The sequence below is a fragment of the Taudactylus pleione genome, unplaced genomic scaffold, assembly GCF_031769625.1.
Source record: "Taudactylus pleione unplaced genomic scaffold, aTauple2 ptg001984l, whole genome shotgun sequence".
Taxonomy (NCBI): Eukaryota; Metazoa; Chordata; class Amphibia; order Anura; family Myobatrachidae; genus Taudactylus; species Taudactylus pleione.
The window spans coordinates 780550-800116 of NW_028286380.1; the positions used below are offsets into that span (position 1 = coordinate 780550).

The 19567-nt window shown below is 50.6% G+C and overlaps 1 protein-coding gene across 1 annotated transcript in view; it reads left to right on the forward strand.

Annotated features, from left to right (window-relative positions):
• USP4 (ubiquitin specific peptidase 4) overlaps window positions 1–19567 on the forward strand; it is a 102581-nt gene that overhangs the window by 55910 nt on the left and 27104 nt on the right. The window contains exons 10-13 of the mRNA XM_088465377.1: window positions 2199–2357; window positions 2431–2655; window positions 5132–5215; window positions 5290–5384. Coding sequence (XP_088321503.1) covers window positions 2199–2357; window positions 2431–2655; window positions 5132–5215; window positions 5290–5384 — 563 coding nt within the window. The remainder of the gene's footprint in view (window positions 1–2198; window positions 2358–2430; window positions 2656–5131; window positions 5216–5289; window positions 5385–19567) is intronic.

The following is a 19567-nucleotide window of genomic DNA, read 5'->3' on the forward strand; positions in this document are numbered from 1 at the left end:
CTGTTGATAGCTCCCGCGTGGCCCAGACGGCACTGGTTCTCAGACCTTCAGGGTCTGTCCGTGGACATTCCTCTGCGTTTGCCCCTACGACCGGACCTTCTGTCTCAGGGTCCTTGCCTTCACCCGGACCTGACTCGGCTGTCTTTGACGGCGTGGCTGTTGAGACGGCCATGCTGAGGTCCCGGGGGTTTTCCAGCTCTGTGGTGCGTACCATGTTACGAGCTCGGAAACCGTCTTCCGCGAGGATATACCATCGCGTGTGGCATACGTTCTTCCAGTGGTGTCGACCGAGAGGTTATGCACCGCGGGAGTTTCGTCTGTCTCGGATTCTCGCCTTCCTGCAAGCGGGACTAGATCATGGGCTTCGCCTTGCTTCTTTGAAGGTACAGGTTTCGGCCCTATCTGTCTGGTTTCACCGTAGGATTGCTACAATCCCGGATGTGCGCACCTTTATGCAGGGTGTTCTCCGCATTCAGCCGCCCTTTGTTCCACCTGTGGCGCCTTGGGATTTGGCTGTGGTCCTGAGGGCTCTCCAAGGACCGCCGTTTGAACCACTGGGCTCAGTGGATCTTAAATGGCTAACAGCTAAGACTGTTTTCCTTCTGGCCATTGCTTCGGCCAGACGTGTTTCTGAGTTAGGGGCTCTTTCTTGTAGACCCCCTTTCTTGGTTTTTTATGGGAACAGGGCAGTGCTCCGCACTCGGCCCGAGTTTCTTCCCAAAGTTGTTTCCCAGTTTCATATTAACGAGGAAATAGTTGTTCCGGCCTTTAACTCACCGGGTCTTTCCGTGGGTGAGGCCTCTTTGGATGTTGTGCGGGCCTTAAGGACTTATGTTGACCGCACTTCTTCGTTTAGGAAGTCGGACGCTTTGTTTGTCCTCTTTGGCTTCCGTAAAAAGGGTTGGCCTGCTTCAAAGCAAACTTTGGCAGCCTGGATCCGTATGGCTATTTCTGAAGCTTATCTTCATGAAGGCCTACCGGTCCCTCCTTCTCTGAAGGCTCATTCCACTAGGTCTGTGGGTCCTTCGTGGGCAGCTCGACGTGGTGCCTCGGCAGTTCAGATCTGCAAGGCTGCTACGTGGTCTTCTGTCCATACCTTCGTGAGGTATTACAGGTTTGACACCTTCGCCTCTCAGGATGCTTCCTTCGGGCGGCGGATTCTCCTTTCTGCACAGGAGCGTCCCCACCCTTAAAGGATACTGCTTTGGGACATCCCCAAGGTATCCTGTGGATACCCTATGGACCCTGAAGTAGAATATATGAGATATGGTAAGAACTTACCCTTGTTATCTCTATTTCTACGAAGTCCATAGGGTTCCACAGGACTCCCGCCCTGTCGCACCTGTGCTGCAGATGGGCTTTGCTCTGGTCACCGGTTTTCCGTCTCCCTCTGGTGAGAATGTGATTCTTGTATGTGTCCAGATCTTTGTTCTCTCTCTTCCTTCTCCTCCTCCGGCCTATGGCTTGGTAACTAACTGAGGTGCCTTGGCTCGGGGGCGGGGTATAGGAGGGGGACCTAGTGCATCCTGGGAGGCTGAAAGCTTAACTCTTTGGTGCCCTGCGACTGACGTCACACCTATACCCCAAGGTATCCTGTGGAACCCTATGGACTTCGTAGAAATAGAGATAACAAGGGTAAGTTCTTACCATATCTCATATTTTTATTAACTCTTTCTTCGAGGACCATGGGGTCCACAGGACACCCACCCAGACGCACCTGTAGTTCTAGGGGAGGTTTTCCGTAGTTTCTTCTCTGGAGAGTCTGGACTCGTGAGTATGGGTCTTTTCTTTTTTTACCCTTTGTTTGTCTCTGGCTGCTTGAGCTTGGTAACGAACTGGCTACCTGAGGCAGGAGGTGGGGTATATGAGGAGGAAACCCGGTGCATCCTGGGAGCAGAGAGCTTGTTTGTATTAACTGTTTGGTGACCGGGATTCATACCCCAACGTAATGGCTGTGGATCCCATGGACCTCGAAGAAAGAGAGTAAACAAAGGTATGTTATACCATAACTCTTATTTTTTATAGACTACTGCGGGTATTAGGAGCGCGGGTATCGGGAGTTCGCATACCCGCAGTAATTCATAGCCAATCGGATATGCCCCTGAGTGAGGGGTTTGTGCTCCTTGGCTCAGACTAACCTTCCCGTGGTCAGGCAGCTCCTGGCGCTAATTCTGACTCGCTGACCTTTATCTTCTCAGACACAAGTTGGCCGCTTCGCCCCTCAGTTCTCTGGGTACCAGCAGCAGGACTCCCAGGAGCTTTTGGCCTTCCTATTAGACGGCCTGCACGAGGACCTGAACAGAGTGAAGAAGAAGCCGTACCTAGAGCTGAAGGACGCTAACGGGCGGCCGGACTCGGTACGGGGACGTTATACATCGCTCATATAATATGTGTCTGGCTTTGGTTTATTACATGATTTCCCATTTGCAGATAGTGGCCAGCGAAGCGTGGGACAATCACCTGCGGCGGAACCACTCTATCATTGTAGATATTTTCCACGGCCTCTTTAAATCTACGCTTGTGTGCCCAGAGTGCGCTAAAGTATCCGTGACCTTTGATCCCTTCTGTTATCTCACCTTACCGCTCCCCATGAAGAAGGACCGCGCCATGGAGGTGTTCCTGGTCCGCGCTGACCCACAGTGCAAGCCCAACCAGGTAGGTTACACTGTGTGTGTGTGTGTGTGGGTGGGGGGACACACTTATAGTAATAGGGTGTGTGTGGGGGGTCACGTATAGTAATAGGGTGTGTGTGTGGGGGGTCACGTATAGTAATAGGGTGTGTGTGTGGGGGACACGTATAGTAATAGGGTGTGTGTGTGTGGGGGACACGTATAGTAATAGGGTGTGTGTGTGGGGGGGACACGTATAGTAATAGGGTGTGTGTGTGTGGGGGACACGTATAGTAATAGGGTGTGTGTGGGGGGACACGTATAGTAATAGGGTGTGTGGGGGGGCACGTATAGTAATAGGGTGTGTGGGGGGGCACGTATAGTAATAGGGTGTGTGGGGGGGACACATATAGTAATAGGGTGTGTGGGGGGCATGTATAGTAATAGGGTGTGTGGGGGGGACGTATAGTAATAGGGTGTGTGTGGGGGGGACGTATAGTAATAGGGTGTGTGTGGGGGAGGACACGTATAGTAATAGGGTGTGTGTGTGGGGGAGGACACGTATAGTAATAGGGTGTGTGGGGGTGGGACGTATAGTAATAGGGTGTGTGGGGAGGACACGTATAGTAATAGGGTGTGTGTGGGGGGGAACACTTATAGTAATAGGGTGTTTGGGGGGGACACGTATAGTAATAGGGTGTTTGGGGGGGGACATGTATAGTAATAGGGTGTTTGGGGGGGACACGTATAGTAATAGGGTGTTTGGGGGGGGACATGTATAGTAATAGGGTGTTTGGGGGGGACACGTATAGTAATAGGGTGTGTGTGTGGGGGGGACACGTATAGTAATAGGGTGTGTGTGTGGGGGGGATACGTATAGCAATAGGGTGTGTGGGGGGGGGGACACGTATAGCAGTAGGGTGTGTGTGGGGGTGGGAGGTATAGCAATAGGGTGTGTGTGGGGGTGGGACGTATAGCAATAGGGTGTGGGGGTGGGACGTATAGCAATAGGGTGTGTGGGGGTGGGACGTATAGTAATAGGGTGGGGGGGGACGTATAGTAATAGGGTGTGTGTGGGGTGGACACGTATAGTAATAGGGTGTGTGTGGGGTGGACACGTATAGCAGTAGGGTGTGTGTGGGGGGGACACGAATAGCAGTAGGGTGTGTGTGTGGGGGGGACACGTATAGCAGTAGGGTGTGTGTGTGGGGGGGACACGTATAGCAATAGGGTGTGTGTGGGGGTGGGATGTATAGCAATAGGGTGTGTGTGGGGGTGGGACGTATAGCAATAGGGTGTGTGTGGGGGACACGTATAGCAATAGGGTGTGTGTGGGGGACACGTATAGCAATAGGGTGTGTGTGTGGGAGACACGTATAGCAATAGGGTGTGTGTGGGGGGACACGTATAGCAATAGGGTGTGTGGAGGGGGGACACATATAGTAATAGGGTGTGTGTGGGGGGGGACACGTATAGTAATAGGGTGTGTGTGAGGGGGACACGTATAGTAATAGGGTCTGTGTGGGGGTTGGACGTATAGTAATAGGGTCTGTGTGGGGATGGGACGTATAGTAATAGGGTGTGTGTGGGGGAGGACACGTATAGTAATAGGGTGTGTGTGTGGGGGAGGACACGTATAGTAATAGGGTGTGTGTGTGTGGGGAGGACACGTATAGTAATAGGGTGTGTGGGGGTGGGACGTATAATAATAGGGTGGGGGGGTGGGACGTATAGTAATAGGTTGTGTGGGGAGGACACGTATAGTAATAGGGTGTGTGTGTGGGGGGGACACGTATAGTAATAGGGTGTGTGTTTGGGGGGGATGCGTAAAGCAATAGGGTGTGTGTGGGGGGGGACACGTATAGTAATAGGGTGTGTGTGGGGGGGGACACGTATAGTAATAGGGTGTGTGTGGGGGTGGGACGTATAGTAATAGGGTGTGTGTGGGGGTGGGACGTATAGTAATAGGGTGTGTGTGGGGGTGCACGTATAGTAATAGGGTGTGTGTGGAGGGGGGGACACGTATAGTAATAGGGTGTGTGGGGGGGGGACACGTATAGTAATAGGGTGTGTGGAGGGGGGACACGTATAGTAATAGGGTGTGTGGGGGGGTGCACGTATAGTAATAGGGTGTGTGGGGGGGTGCACGTATAGTAATAGGGTGTGTGTGGAGGGGGGACACGTATAGTAATAGGGTGTGTGGAGGGGCGACACGTATAGTAATAGGGTGTGTGGAGGGGGGACACGTATAGTAATAGGGTGTGTGTGGGGGGGGGACACGTATAGTAATAGGGTGTGTGGAGGGGGGACACGTATAGTAATAGGGTGTGTGGGGGTGGGACTTATAGTAATAGGGTGTGTGTGGGGGACACGTATAGTAATAGGGTGTGTGGGGGTGGGACTTATAATAATAGGGTGTGTGGGGGTGGGACTTAAAGTAATAGGGTGTGTGGGGGGTGCACGTATAGTAATAGGGTGTAAATAAATCATATTGCACTTGTCATCTTCCTATCTCGCTGCAGTATCGGCTGATTGTGCCTAAGATGGGGACAGTCTCTGACTTGTGTTCGGCCTTATCTAAGCTATCGGGAGTGCCAGCGGAAAACGTAAGCCTCACCCGTCCTTACCGTGTGCCGGCGGTAAGCATAGTGCGCACCCTGACTTGTTTTTTGTGTCTCAGATGGTGGTGACGGATGTGTACAACCATCGTTTCCACAAGATCTTCCAGCTGGATGAAATGCTCAGTCACATCATGGACAGGGATGATATCTTTGTGTAAGTGCCCTCCCGCCCCCGGGTATAGCGCTGAGCCCCTTTCTATAGCAGTTCTGTCACCTGGAAATTAGGCTCTTAGTTTATGGAGCAATTGAAGCTGCTTCTTTGTTATATGTAAACGGACTGCTGTGGGACTACTCATCCCAGCATGCCCTGCCACAGTGTTGCTGTTATGGCACTCTAAAATTGTGGCAGGGCATGCTGAGATGTGTAGTTGCACAGTAGCTGGAACGTACATGTTGAATACCCCTGCTTCAATCTATAGAAACATTGGGACATCTGGTTTCTCTTTATGTGCTGGAATAGTGCTGAGGGACTGTCTTGTTGGTGAGCACATTGTACCATGTTATTACTGTATGTGCTGGAATAGTGCTGAGGGACTGTCTTGTTGCTGAGCACATTGTACCATGTTATTACTGTATGTGCTGGAATAGTGCTGAGGGACTGTCTTGTTGGTGAGCACATTGCACCATGTTATTACTGTATGTGCTGGAATAGTGCTGAGGGACTGTCTTGTTGGTGAGCACATTGTACCATGTTATTACTGTATGTGCTGGAATAGTGCTGAGGGACTGTCTTATTGCTGAGCACATTGTACCATGTTATTACTGTATGTGCTGGAATAGTGCTGAGGGACTGTCTTGTTGCTGAGCACATTGTACCATGTTATTACTGTATGTGCTGGAATAGTGCTGAGGGACTGTCTTGTTGCTGAGCACATTGTACCATGTTATTACTGTATGTGCTGGAATAGTGCTGAGGGACTGTCTTGTTGGTGAGCACATTGTACCATGTTATTACTGTATGTGCTGGAATAGTGCTGAGGGACTGTCTTGTTGCTGAGCACATTGCACCATGTTATTACTGTATGTGCTGGAATAGTGCTGAGGGACTGTCTTGTTGGTGAGCACATTGTACCATGTTATTACTGTATGTGCTGGAATAGTGCTGAGGGACTGTCTTGTTGCTGAGCACATTGCACCATGTTATTACTGTATGTGCTGGAATAGTGCTGAGGGACTGTCTTGTTGGTGAGCACATTGCACCATGTTATTACTGTATGAGCTGGAATAGTGCTGAGGGACTGTCTTGTTGCTGAGCACATTGCACCATGTTATTACTGTATGTGCTGGAATAGTGCTGAGGGACTGTCTTGTTGCTGAGCACATTGCACCACGTTATTACTGCATGTGCTGGAATAGGGCTGAGGGACTGTCTTGTTGGTGAGCACATTGTACCATGTTATTACTGTATGTGCTGGAATAGTGCTGAGGGACTGTCTTGTTGGTGAGCACTTTGTACCACGTTATTACTGTATGTGCTGGAATAGTGCTGAGGGACTGTCTTGTTGGTGAGCACATTGCACCATGTTATTACTGTATGTGCTGGAATAGTGCTGAGGGACTGTCTTGTTGCTGAGCACATTGCACCACGTTATTACTGCATGTGCTGGAATAGGGCTGAGGGACTGTCTTGTTGGTGAGCACATTGCACTATGTTATTACTGTATGTGCTGGAATAGGGCTGAGGGACTGTCTTGTTGGTGAGCACATTGCACTATGTTATTACTGTATGTGCTGGAATAGTGCTGAGGGACTGTCTTGTTGCTGAGCACATTGCACCATGTTATTACTGTATGTGCTGGAATAGTGCTGAGGGACTGTCTTGTTGGTGAGCACATTGCACCATGTTATTACTGTATGAGCTGGAATAGTGCTGAGGGACTGTCTTGTTGCTGAGCACATTGCACCATGTTATTACTGTATGTGCTGGAATAGTGCTGGGGGACTGTCTTGTTGCTGAGCACATTGCACCATGTTATTACTGTATGTGCTGGAATAGAGCTGAGGGACTGTCTTGTTGGTGAGCACATTGCACCATGTTATTACTGTATGTGCTGGAATAGTGCTGAGGGACTGTCTTGTTGCTGAGCACATTGCACCATGTTATTACTGTATGTGCTGGAATAGAGCTGAGGGACTGTCTTGTTGGTGAGCACATTGCACCATGTTATTACTGTATGTGCTGGAATAGTGCTGAGGGACTGTCTTGTTGGTGAGCACATTGCATCATGTTATTACTGTATGTGCTGGAATAGTGCTGAGGGACTGTCTTGTTGGTGAGCACATTGCACCATGTTATTACTGTATGTGCTGGAATAGGGCTGAGGGACTGTCTTGTTGCTGAGCACATTGCACTATGTTATTACTGTATGTGCTGGAATAGTGCTGAGGGACTGTCTTGTTGGTGAGCACATTGCACTATGTTATTACTGTATGTGCTGGAATAGTGCTGAGGGACTGTCTTGTTGGTGAGCACATTGCACCATGTTATTACTGTATGTGCTGGAATAGGGCTGAGGGACTGTCTTGTTGGTGAGCACATTGCACTATGTTATTACTGTATGTGCTGGAATAGGGCTGAGGGACTGTCTTGTTGGTGAGCACTTTGTACCACGTTATTACTGTATGTGCTGGAATAGTGCTGGGGGACTGTCTTGTTGCTGAGCACATTGCACCATGTTATTACTGTATGTGCTGGAATAGTGCTGAGGGACTGTCTTGTTGGTGAGCACATTGCACTATGTTATTACTGCATGTGCTGGAATAGTGCTGAGGGACTGTCTTGTTGGTGAGCACATTGCACTATGTTATTACTGTATGTGCTGGAATAGTGCTGAGGGACTGTCTTGTTGGTGAGCACATTGCACTATGTTATTACTGTATGTGCTGGAATAGTGCTGAGGGACTGTCTTGTTGCTGAGCACATTGCACCATGTTATTACTGTATGTGCTGGAATAGTGCTGAGGGACTGTCTTGTTGGTGAGCACATTGCACTATGTTATTACTGCATGTGCTGGAATAGTGCTGAGGGACTGTCTTGTTGGTGAGCACATTGCACTATGTTATTACTGTATGTGCTGGAATAGTGCTGAGGGACTGTCTTGTTGGTGAGCACATTGCACCACGTTATTACTGTATGTGCTGGAATAGTGCTGAGGGACTGTCTTGTTGCTGAGCACATTGCACCATGTTATTACTGTATGTGCTGGAATAGTGCTGAGGGACTGTCTTGTTGCTGAGCACATTGCACCACGTTATTACTGTATGTGGTGGAATAGTGCTGAGGGACTGTCTTGTTGGTGAGCACATTGTACCATGTTATTACTGTATGTGCTGGAATAGTGCTGGGGGACTGTCTTGTTGCTGAGCACATTGCACCACGTTATTACTGTATGTGCTGGAATAGTGCTGAGGGACTGTCTTGATGGTGAGCACATTGCACCATGTTATTACTGTATGTGCTGGAATAGTGCTGAGGGACTGTCTTGTTGCTGAGCACATTGCACCACGTTATTACTGTATGTGCTGGAATAGTGCTGAGGGACTGTCTTGTTGGTGAGCACATTGCACCATGTTATTACTGTATGTGCTGGAATAGTGCTGAGGGACTGTCTTGTTGGTGAGCACATTGCACCACGTTATTACTGTATGTGCTGGAATAGTGCTGAGGGACTGTCTTGTTGCTGAGCACATTGTACCATGTTATTACTGTATGTGCTGGAATAGTGCTGAGGGACTGTCTTGTTGGTGAGCACATTGCACCACGTTATTACTGTATGTGCTGGAATAGTGCTGAGGGACTGTCTTGTTGGTGAGCACATTGCACCACGTTATTACTGTATGTGCTGGAATAGTGCTGAGGGACTGTCTTGTTGGTGAGCACATTGTACCATGTTATTACTGTATGTGCTGGAATAGTGCTGAGGGACTGTCTTGTTGCTGAGCACATTGCACCATGTTATTACTGTATGTGCTGGAATAGTGCTGAGGGACTGTCTTGTTGCTGAGCACATTGCACCATGTTATTACTGTATGTGCTGGAATAGTGCTGAGGGACTGTCTTGTTGGTGAGCACATTGCACCACGTTATTACTGTATGTGCTGGAATAGAGCTGAGGGACTGTCTTGTTGCTGAGCACATTGCACCATGTTATTACTGTATGTGCTGGAATAGTGCTGAGGGACTGTCTTGTTGGTGAGCACATTGTACCATGTTATTACTGTATGTGCTGGAATAGTGCTGAGGGACTGTCTTGTTGGTGAGCACATTGTACCATGTTATTACTGTATGTGCTGGAATAGGGCTGAGGGACTGTCTTGTTGGTGAGCACAATGCGCCATGTTATTACTGTATGTGCTGGAATAGTGCTGAGGGACTGTCTTGTTGGTGAGCACATTGCACTATGTTATTACTGTATGTGCTGGAATAGTGCTGAGGGACTGTCTTGTTGGTGAGCACATTGCACCATGTTATTACTGTATGTGCTAGAATAGTGCTGAGAGACTGTCTTGTTGGTGAGCACATTGTACCATGTTATTACTATATGAGCTGGAATAGTGCTGAGGGACTGTCTTGTTGCTGAGCACATTGCACTATGTTATTACTGTATGTGCTGGAATAGTGCTGAGGGACTGTCTTGTTGGTGAGCACATTGCACCATGTTATTACTGTATGTGCTGGAATAGTGCTGAGGGACTGTCTTGTTGGTGAGCACATTGTACCATGTTATTACTATATGAGCTGGAATAGTGCAGAGGGACTGTCTTGTTGGTGAGCACATTGCACCATGTTATTACTGTATGTGCTGGAATAGTGCTGAGGGACTGTCTTGTTGGTGAGCACATTGTACCATGTTATTACTGTATGTGCTGGAATAGTGCTGAGGGACTGTCTTGTTGCTGAGCACATTGCACTATGTTATTACTGTATGTGCTGGAATAGTGCTGAGGGACTGTCTTGTTGGTGAGCACATTGCACCATGTTATTACTGTATGTGCTGGAATAGTGCTGAGGGACTGTCTTGTTGGTGAGCACATTGCACCATGTTATTACTGTATGTGCTGGAATAGTGCTGAGGGACTGTCTTGTTGGTGAGCACATTGTACCATGTTATTACTGTATGTGCTGGAATAGTGCTGAGGGACTGTCTTGTTGGTGAGCACATTGCACCATGTTATTACTGTATGTGCTGGAATAGTGCTGAGGGACTGTCTTGTTGGTGAGCACATTGTACCATGTTATTACTGTATGTGCTGGAATAGGGCTGAGGGACTGTCTTGTTGGTGAGCACATTGCGCCATGTTATTACTGTATGTGCTGGAATAGTGCTGAGGGACTGTCTTGTTGGTGAGCACATTGCACTATGTTATTACTGTATGTGCTGGAATAGTGCTGAGGGACTGTCTTGTTGGTGAGCACATTGCACCATGTTATTACTGTATGTGCTGGAATAGTGCTGAGGGACTGTCTTGTTGGTGAGCACATTGTACCATGTTATTACTATATGAGCTGGAATAGTGCAGAGGGACTGTCTTGTTGGTGAGCACATTGCACCATGTTATTACTGTATGTGCTGGAATAGTGCTGAGGGACTGTCTTGTTGGTGAGCACATTGCACCATGTTATTACTGTATGTGCTGGAATAGTGCTGAGGGACTGTCTTGTTGCTGAGCACATTGCACTATGTTATTACTGTATGTGCTGGAATAGTGCTGAGGGACTGTCTTGTTGGTGAGCACATTGCACCATGTTATTACTGTATGTGCTGGAATAGTGCTGAGGGACTGTCTTGTTGGTGAGCACATTGCACCATGTTATTACTGTATGTGCTGGAATAGTGCTGAGGGACTGTCTTGTTGGTGAGCACATTGCACCATGTTATTACTGTATGTGCTGGAATAGTGCTGAGGGACTGTCTTGTTGGTGAGCACATTGTACCATGTTATTACTGTATGTGCTGGAATAGTGCTGAGGGACTGTCTTGTTGGTGAGCACATTGCACCATGTTATTACTGTATGTGCTGGAATAGGGCTGAGGGACTGTTGTTGGTGAGCACATTGCACCATGTTATTACTGTATGTGCTGGAATAGTGCTGAGGGACTGTCTTGTTGCTGAGCACATTGCACCATGTTATTACTGTATGTGCTGGAATAGTGCTGAGGGACTGTCTTGTTGGTGAGCACATTGTACCATGTTATTACTGTATGTGCTGGAATAGTGCTGAGGGACTGTCTTGTTGCTGAGCACATTGCACCACGTTATTACTGTATGTGCTGGAATAGTGCTGAGGGACTGTCTTGTTGCTGAGCACATTGCACCATGTTAATACTGTATGTGCTGGAATAGTGCTGAGGGACTGTCTTGTTGGTGAGCACATTGCGCCATGTTATTACTGTATGTGCTGGAATAGTGCTGAGGGACTGTCTTGTTGGTGAGCACTTTGTACCACGTTATTACTGTATGTGCTGGAATAGTGCTGAGGGACTGTCTTGTTGGTGAGCACATTGCACCATGTTATTACTGTATGTCCTGGAATAGTGCTGAGGGACTGTCTTGTTGCTGAGCACATTGCACCATGTTATTACTGTATGTGCTGGAATAGTGCTGAGGGACTGTCTTGTTGGTGAGCACATTGCACTATGTTATTACTGTATGTGCTGGAATAGTGCTGAGGGACTGTCTTGTTGGTGAGCACATTGCACCATGTTATTTCTGTATGTGCTGGAATTGTGCTGAGGGACTGTCTTGTTACTGAGCACATTGTACCATGTTATTACTGTATGTGCTGGAATAGAGCTGAGGGACTGTCTTGTTGGTGAGCACATTGCACCATGTTATTACTGTATGTGCTGGAATAGTGCTGAGGGACTGTCTTGTTGGTGAGCACATTGTACCATGTTATTACTGTATGTGCTGGAATAGTGCTGAGGGACTGTCTTGTTGGTGAGCACATTGCGCCATGTTATTACTGTATGTGGTGGAATAGTGCTGAGGGACTGTCTTGTTGGTGAGCACATTGTACCACGTTATTACTATATGAGCTGGAATAGTGCTGAGGGACTGTCTTGTTGGTGAGCACATTGTACCACGTTATTACTGTATGAGCTGGAATAGTGCTGAGGGACTGTCTTGTTGCTGAGCACATTGTACCACGTAATTACTGTATGTGCTGGAATAGTGCTGAGGGACTGTCTTGTTGCTGAGCACATTGCACCATGTTATTACTGTATGTGCTGGAATAGTGCTGAGGGACTGTCTTGTTGCTGAGCACATTGCACTATGTCATTACTGTATGTGCTGGAATAGCGCTGAGGGACTTGTTTCTCTCCTATCAGAGCACTGCAGTAGTGTGAGGTCTGGGCCTCGGCGGTGGTGACTGCAGCGTGACGCTCCTGAGTGTTTCGCTTTCCTCCTCCCCACGTTCCTATTACTTGGTGATGCTCCTGAGTGTATCGCTTTCCTCCTCCCCACGTTTCTATGACTTGGTGACGCTCCTGAGTGTTTCGCTTTCCTCCTCCCCACGTTCCTATGACTTGGTGACGCTCCTGAGTGTTTCGCTTTCCTCCTCCCCACGTTCCTATGACTTGGTGGCGCTCGCCTTACTCTCCTATCAGAGCACTGCAGTAGTGTCAGGTCTGGGCCTCGGCGGTGGTGACTGCAGCGTGACGCTCCTGAGTGTATCGCTTTCCTCCTCCCCACGTTCCTATGACTTGGTGGCGCTCGCCTTACTCTCCTATCAGAGCACTGCAGTAGTGTCAGGTCTGGGCCTCGGCGGTGGTGACTGCAGCGTGACGCTCCTGAGTGTATCGCTTTCCTCCTCCCCACGTTCCTATGACTTGGTGGCGCTCCTGAGTGTATCGCTTTCCTCCTCCCCACGTTCCTATGACTTGGTGACTCTCGCCTTACTCTCCTATCAGAGCACTGCAGTAGTGTCAGGTCTGGGCCTCGGCGGTGCTGACGCTCCTGAGTGTTTCGCTTTCCCCCTCCCCACGTTCCTATGACTTGGTGGCACTCGCCTTACTCTCCTATCAGAGCACTGCAGTAGTGTCAGGTCTGGGCCTCGGCGGTGGTGGTGCTCCTGAGTGTATCGCTTTCCTCCTCCCCACGTTTCTATGACTTGGTGGCGCTCGCCTTACTCTCCTATCAGAGCACTGCAGTAGTGTCAGGTCTGGGCCTCGGCGGTGATGACTGCAGCGTGACGCTCCTGAGAGTTTCGCTTTCCTCCTCCCCACGTTCCTATGACTTGGTGACTCTCGCCTTACTCTCCTATCAGAGCACTGCAGTAGTGTCAGGTCTGGGCCTCGGCGGTGGTGGTGCTCCTGAGTGTATCGCTTTCCTCCTCCCCACGTTTCTATGACTTGGTGGCGCTTGCCTTACTCTCCTATCAGAGCACTGCAGTAGTGTCAGGTCTGGGCCTCGGCGGTGATGACTGCAGCGTGACGCTCCTGAGAGTTTCGCTTTCCTCCTCCCCACGTTCCTATGACTTGGTGGCGCTCGCCTTACTCTCCTATCAGAGCACTGCAGTAGTGTCAGGTCTGGGCCTCGGCGGTGCTGACGCTCCTGAGTGTATCGCTTTCCCCCTCCCCACGTTGCTATGTCTTGGTGGCACTCGCCTTACTCTCCTATCAGAGCACTGCAGTAGTGTCAGGTCTGGGCCTCGGCGGTGGTGACGCTTCTGAGTGTATCGCTTTCCTCATCCCCACGTTCCTTTGTCTTGGTGACGCTCCTGAGTGTTTCGCTTTCCTCCTCCCCACGTTCCTATGACTTGGTGGCGCTCGCCTGACTCTCCTATCAGAGCATTGTAGTAGTGTGAGGTCTGGGCCTCGGCGGTGGTGACTGCAGCGTGACGCTCCTGAGTGTATCGCTTTCCCCCTCCCCATGTTCCTATGACTTGGTGACGCTCGCCTTACTCTCCTATCAGAGCTCTGCAGTAGTGTCAGGTCTGGGCCTCGGCGGTGGTGACGCTCCTGAGTGTATCGCTTTCCTCCTCCCCATGTTCCTATGACTTGGTGACGCTCCTGAGTGTATCGCTTTCCTCCTCCCCACGTTGCTATGACTTGGTGACGCTCCTGAGTGTATCGCTTTTCTCCTCCCCACGTTCCTATGACTTGGTGACGCTCCTGAGTGTATCGCTTTCCTCCTCCCCATGTTCCTATGACTTGGTGGCGCTCGCCTTACTCTCCTATCAGAGCACTGCAGTAGTGTCAGGTCTGGGCCTCGGCGGTGGTGACTGCAGCGTGACGCTCCTGAGTGTATCGCTTTCCTTCTTCTCATCTCCTTCATGTCGTCTCTGTACCTATGATTTCTACTTCAGGGTCCATAGGGGGTCCACAGGGTTGACCTTGGGGTATAGGTTGGGAACCAAATCCGGGCACCACGCAGTTAAAGCTTTTAGCTCCCAGGATGCACTGGGTCCACTCTCCCTATAACCCCACCCCCAAGCCAGAGGCACCTCAGTTTAAGTTGGTGCCCGGCCGGAGTCGGGTCACCGTTAGCGCAGGGGGAGCTGATTAGCAGCCCCTAAGCTTATTTTATTTTTTTAGGGACAAAGTTTTTTCATGGACTTTGGACTCTTCAGAGCGGCAGCGTCGGACTGTCCATAGGACGTCTAAGCTGCCGCTCCGTCACCCCGCTGGCGCTGAGACGCCAGTACAGATCTGGGGATCTCAGCGGGACCCCAGAGTCTGTACTAGCCGGACTCTGCGGGCGCCCAGGACTGCTGCCGGATTCACGGGGAGCAGGTAAGGTCGCGGATCACCGCTTGCGGTGATCCGCGCATTTCAAATGCAGTCCTGTGCCTCCGGTCTCAGGGGACAGACCGGAGGCGCCGGCAGTGGCGGCGGGCCCCCCATACCCCGTGTGTCCACTAGACCACCAGGGACTTAACGATCGGTGCAGGGAGCCGGCGTCCCGGGGGTTAATAGCCGGCCAGGGGAGGCAGCCTTCCCTGTTACAGCGGCTCCTCCCCTCAGCTCAGCGCGCCTTTCAGTATCCATAGTCTGGCGTCGCTGAGCTGCTTCCTCCGCGGGCCACGCTTCCTCTGAGGTCTCCAGCGGCCATTTTATCTCTGTGGTGCAGAAGAAATCTCTCAGGATGGCAGTGAGTCCAGTCCCCCTGCGTACCTCACCATCAGGTCAGTGTACACAGCGCTGTAGCCTTCCCAGACACTGAATCTGGGCAGTTGAATGCAGTGTAATAGTGCAGTATATTATATGACATGTTTATGTATATATGTATATATCTGCATTGTATGTGACTTATGCTAGTGCTGACTGTACTTTATTCTCTCACCTGTCAGTGTATATCTATCCCTTTTCTTTATGTGCCCTAATACAGCTGTACTTAGGGTGGTTCTGAGACCTCACATTTATATACTTGTTAATATTTGTGTGGTTTGTCACATACTGTTGCGTGCTGCACGTTGCCATATTTTAGATGGAACTGTGTGTTGCATACGCTGAAAATGGGTCCCTGCAGCTAATTTTTGGCATCAGTCAGGACCAGTATAGTGCTGCTTAATATTTCCGCCAAGATTGGTCAGATATGTCTGACCAGGAGATAGAGCGTTATACTGCACCCATTTTTACTATCCTGCAAGTCATGTGCTGCAGGTGTTAGTGCGGAGGATTTGACTCATAAAGGGTTCTGTATGTGGCGTCATCTGGTGCCGGCCTCTTTCACGACTCCCTTGGGCGGTTTGTTTTCTCGGGATCCTCTCAATTGCGGATCGCCGGGCGGGCCCCATTGTTGTACCTCACTTGGGGTTACTTCACCATACTGCCCTTTTCATCTCAGGGTATCTCACAGCTTCTTGCACTCTTCCCCTGTGACACAGACTACCGCTCCCTGCAGGGGTTTTTCGCAGTATATGAATTCCCCCTGGTGCCACAATAGTCTGTCATTCCCCTTGCAGGGATTACCACAACAGCCACCCTGGGTGGATGTCGTTTTCTACGAAACGCTAATTGGCGTGGTTGACGCCCTGTGGTTACTTCCCAGTTGGCTCTGCCGTGAACTGGGTACTGTTCGGGGCTCTTTCCCTCTTACACGGGGGGAAGCCTATTTCAGGTATTATTATCCCTGCTTTAGGGCTGGTAGCAGGTCCATTCTGGTTAGAGTGAATGTTGACCTGCACCTGTATCATACACCCTCAGTATTACATGCCTTCGGGTTACCTGTTGCTGACTAGCGGGTGGATCGCATAGCAGGACTCTGGCTGTTGCCAGATAGGAGGTGTTACGACAGTGTTTGGCCTCCTGTCCCAAATTCCCTGAGGGTCATCACGAGCCCCTCCTGGGGGGGATGGGCGTGTTACTCGTCTGATTACAGACGTTACTACGCCTCCCATTCCTGCGTGGTCGGATTCTTCGGATCCGTAGGTGGTAACTCTGCCTGAAATCAGTATACTTGCTTTCAGGAGTTGTTACCCATCCTACCATGGCTATAGCATGGTTGGTTAATACTATTGCATATTGGGTTGATGCATTTGTAACGTTTTTTCCCCTCCAACACGTCGGGGGTTCAAATGTATTTGGTCGCTCACGTAATATATGCTGTTGTCATAGGTGGAAATGCCTATATTGGATACCAGTCTCCTAACTTTCAGAGTTCCGGCTGCGACTGTATCCTCCGTAATACCCTATGGCTGCGCTCTGGGAATGCAGAGGTGCAGATACCATCTTTAGGGTTGATATTGTTTGGTCCTGACCTTGACAAGATTGTAGTAACATTGGCAGTATTACTAACGACAAGTTTACCGCTTTCAGCTATGCCCACTACAAGGCCTCAGACTAGGTCTGTTAAGTCTTTTTTGTCCTCTGGGTCAGCCTAAAGGTCTGTTTCTTCGTAGACTGTCGGCATCTACAAGGGCCGACATATCCAGTACCGAGCAGGCCTGGACTGCCAGCCGATCCTGCTTCTGAACCTACGGATATCTCTTCAGTCTGACGGGACAGGCCTACAACTGGGAGATACCGATTTTCTCAGTTCGCCCGGTATTAGTGTCAAGTTGCCGCGGCTACGTGGGTAGGAGGGTACGCCCTCTTTACAAGGGCCTTACAGATCCAGAAAGCTATGCAGTTGTTGCGGTAAGCGGAGCTAATTAGGCCATCCCCACTATCTCAGTGAGGGACTGGTTGTTCTGTTTTCTTTCTGGTGCGGTGGCTGAATGGTCCTCTTTGGCCTGTTCTCTGTCTCAATTCCCTGAACCAGTTCCTAAAGCTACCTGGGCTCAGGAGGAAATCCCTATGCTCCATCATACGATGTTTGGAACCTGGGGACTTTAGGGTATCACTGGATTTCTACTTCAGGGTCCATAGGGGGTCCACAGGGTTGACCTTGGGGGTATAGCTGGATCTGGATCCACGGGCACCACGCAGTTAAAGCTTTGCTGCTCCCAGGATGCACTTGGGTCCGTCCTCCTCTATACCCCGCCCCGGCCACAGGCACCTCAGTTTTAGTTGGTGCCCGGCCGGAGTCGGGTCACCCTGTCGCAGTGGGGCTGCAGGAGCAGCCCCTAAGCTTTATTTTAAAAGAAAAATTTTTTATTTTTTTCTTCTTTTTTTACACTTTTAGAGCGGCAGCATCAGACTGTCCTTTAGGACGTCCACGCTGCCGCTCCTTCTCCCCGCTGGCGCCGCGACGCCAGTACAGCTCTGGGGATCGCGGCGGGACCCCAGAGCCTGTACTAGCCGGGCTCTGGGGACTCCCTTGACTGCTCCCGGACGCGACGGGGATCAGGTAAGCCGCGGGTCGCCGCGTGCGGCGGCCCGCGGATACTTCAATGCAGTCAGGAGCCTCCGGTCTCTGGGGACAGACCGGAGGCGCTAGCGGCGGCGGCGGGCTCCCCCTCAATTGAGGAATACCCCGCGTGTCCGCTAGACCACCAGGGTATCAGGCTGGTAGCGGGACCGGCAACCCGGGGGTTAATTGCTAGCCAGGGGAGGCAGCCTTCCCTGTCTAGCGGCTCCTCCCCTCAGCTCAGCGCGCCTTTCAACTAGGAGTCTGGCGTCGCTGAGCTGCTCTTATGTCTCGGCCACTCCTCCTCTGAGGTCTCCGGCGGCCATCTTTACTGGCACATCGCAGACTCCCAGGCGGTATCAAGTGGACCGGTCCCCCTGTGTACCTCTCCCCTGCTAAAGGACAGTGTACACAGCGCTATAGCCCTCCCAGACACTGAATCTGGGTGGTTGATTGTAGCGGAAGGTGCAGTGAGTACTAACTTTTCTGCATTGTATGTGACTATTGCTAGTGCTGCCTGTCTGTGACTTATTCTCCTTACTGTCAGCTTATAACTATCCCTTTCCTTCTCCTACGGCCCGGCAGGTGTGTGGGGGAAGGGCGTTTTTCTGAGACCCTCACATATATAAAACACGTATTTGTGGGGTCAGTCACATACTGTTGTGTGCTACACAGTACCATATCTGGGCTGTTGTTTCGCATACTGGTGAGTGCGCGGGTGTTAAAACCGTAATTCCTCTGGTGATACCTATTTCTTGTGTATTTACGGTATCATGTCGGATGAGGAGACTGAGCGCTCTGTGGCTCCTGTGCTATTTTCCTGCAGACGCTGTGCTGCTGGAGTTGATGGGGAGGACTTATCTCAGGATGGTCTGTGCGGGCGGTGCCAGCTGGTACCGGGCCCCTCCAACCCCCCTGTATCACAGGACCCTCCTTGGGCGATGTTTTCACAGGTGCTGGCGTCTATTGCGGACCGGTTATCGGTCCCATCAGCGGTCCCTTCTAGGGCGTTACCGCAGCCCACCATCCCCCATTCCCCGAGGGTTCCACAAATGTTGCGGTCTTCCCCCGGGGCCCAGACTGTGGGTCCTTACTCGGGACTGCCTGTGTATGTGCAGGCTTCCCCAGGGACGTGTCAGTCTGTAGTGCCTTTGCAGAGTGTTGCTCCGACGGCTCCTCCGCCTTGGGTGGATGTTCTATCCAGCTCCGTACAGAGTCTGGCGGCTTCATCCTCGGCGTTTCAGTCTATGTTGCAAGGTGATGTGCCACCAAGGGTGTCTAAACGTCCGGTTGTGAGTTCACTAGCTGCGCAGTTGTCGGACTCGGAAGTGTCTTCAGATGATGGAGAAATCCATGAGGACTCTGACTCTGATGTCATGGGGCAGGAGGTGGAAGCTAAGTCCTCCATTAATGTTCCAGCCTTAGTTAGGGCGGTGCGGGCTATCCTACATGTTGAGGATGATGCGCCGGCTCCTAGGTCGAAGTTTCCTAATTTTAAAAAGGCCAAGGTGACCTCAACTGTGTTCCCCCTGTCTGATCAATTATCGGATCATATGGCGGCGGCCTGGCAATTACCTAGTAAGAGGTTCCATCCACAG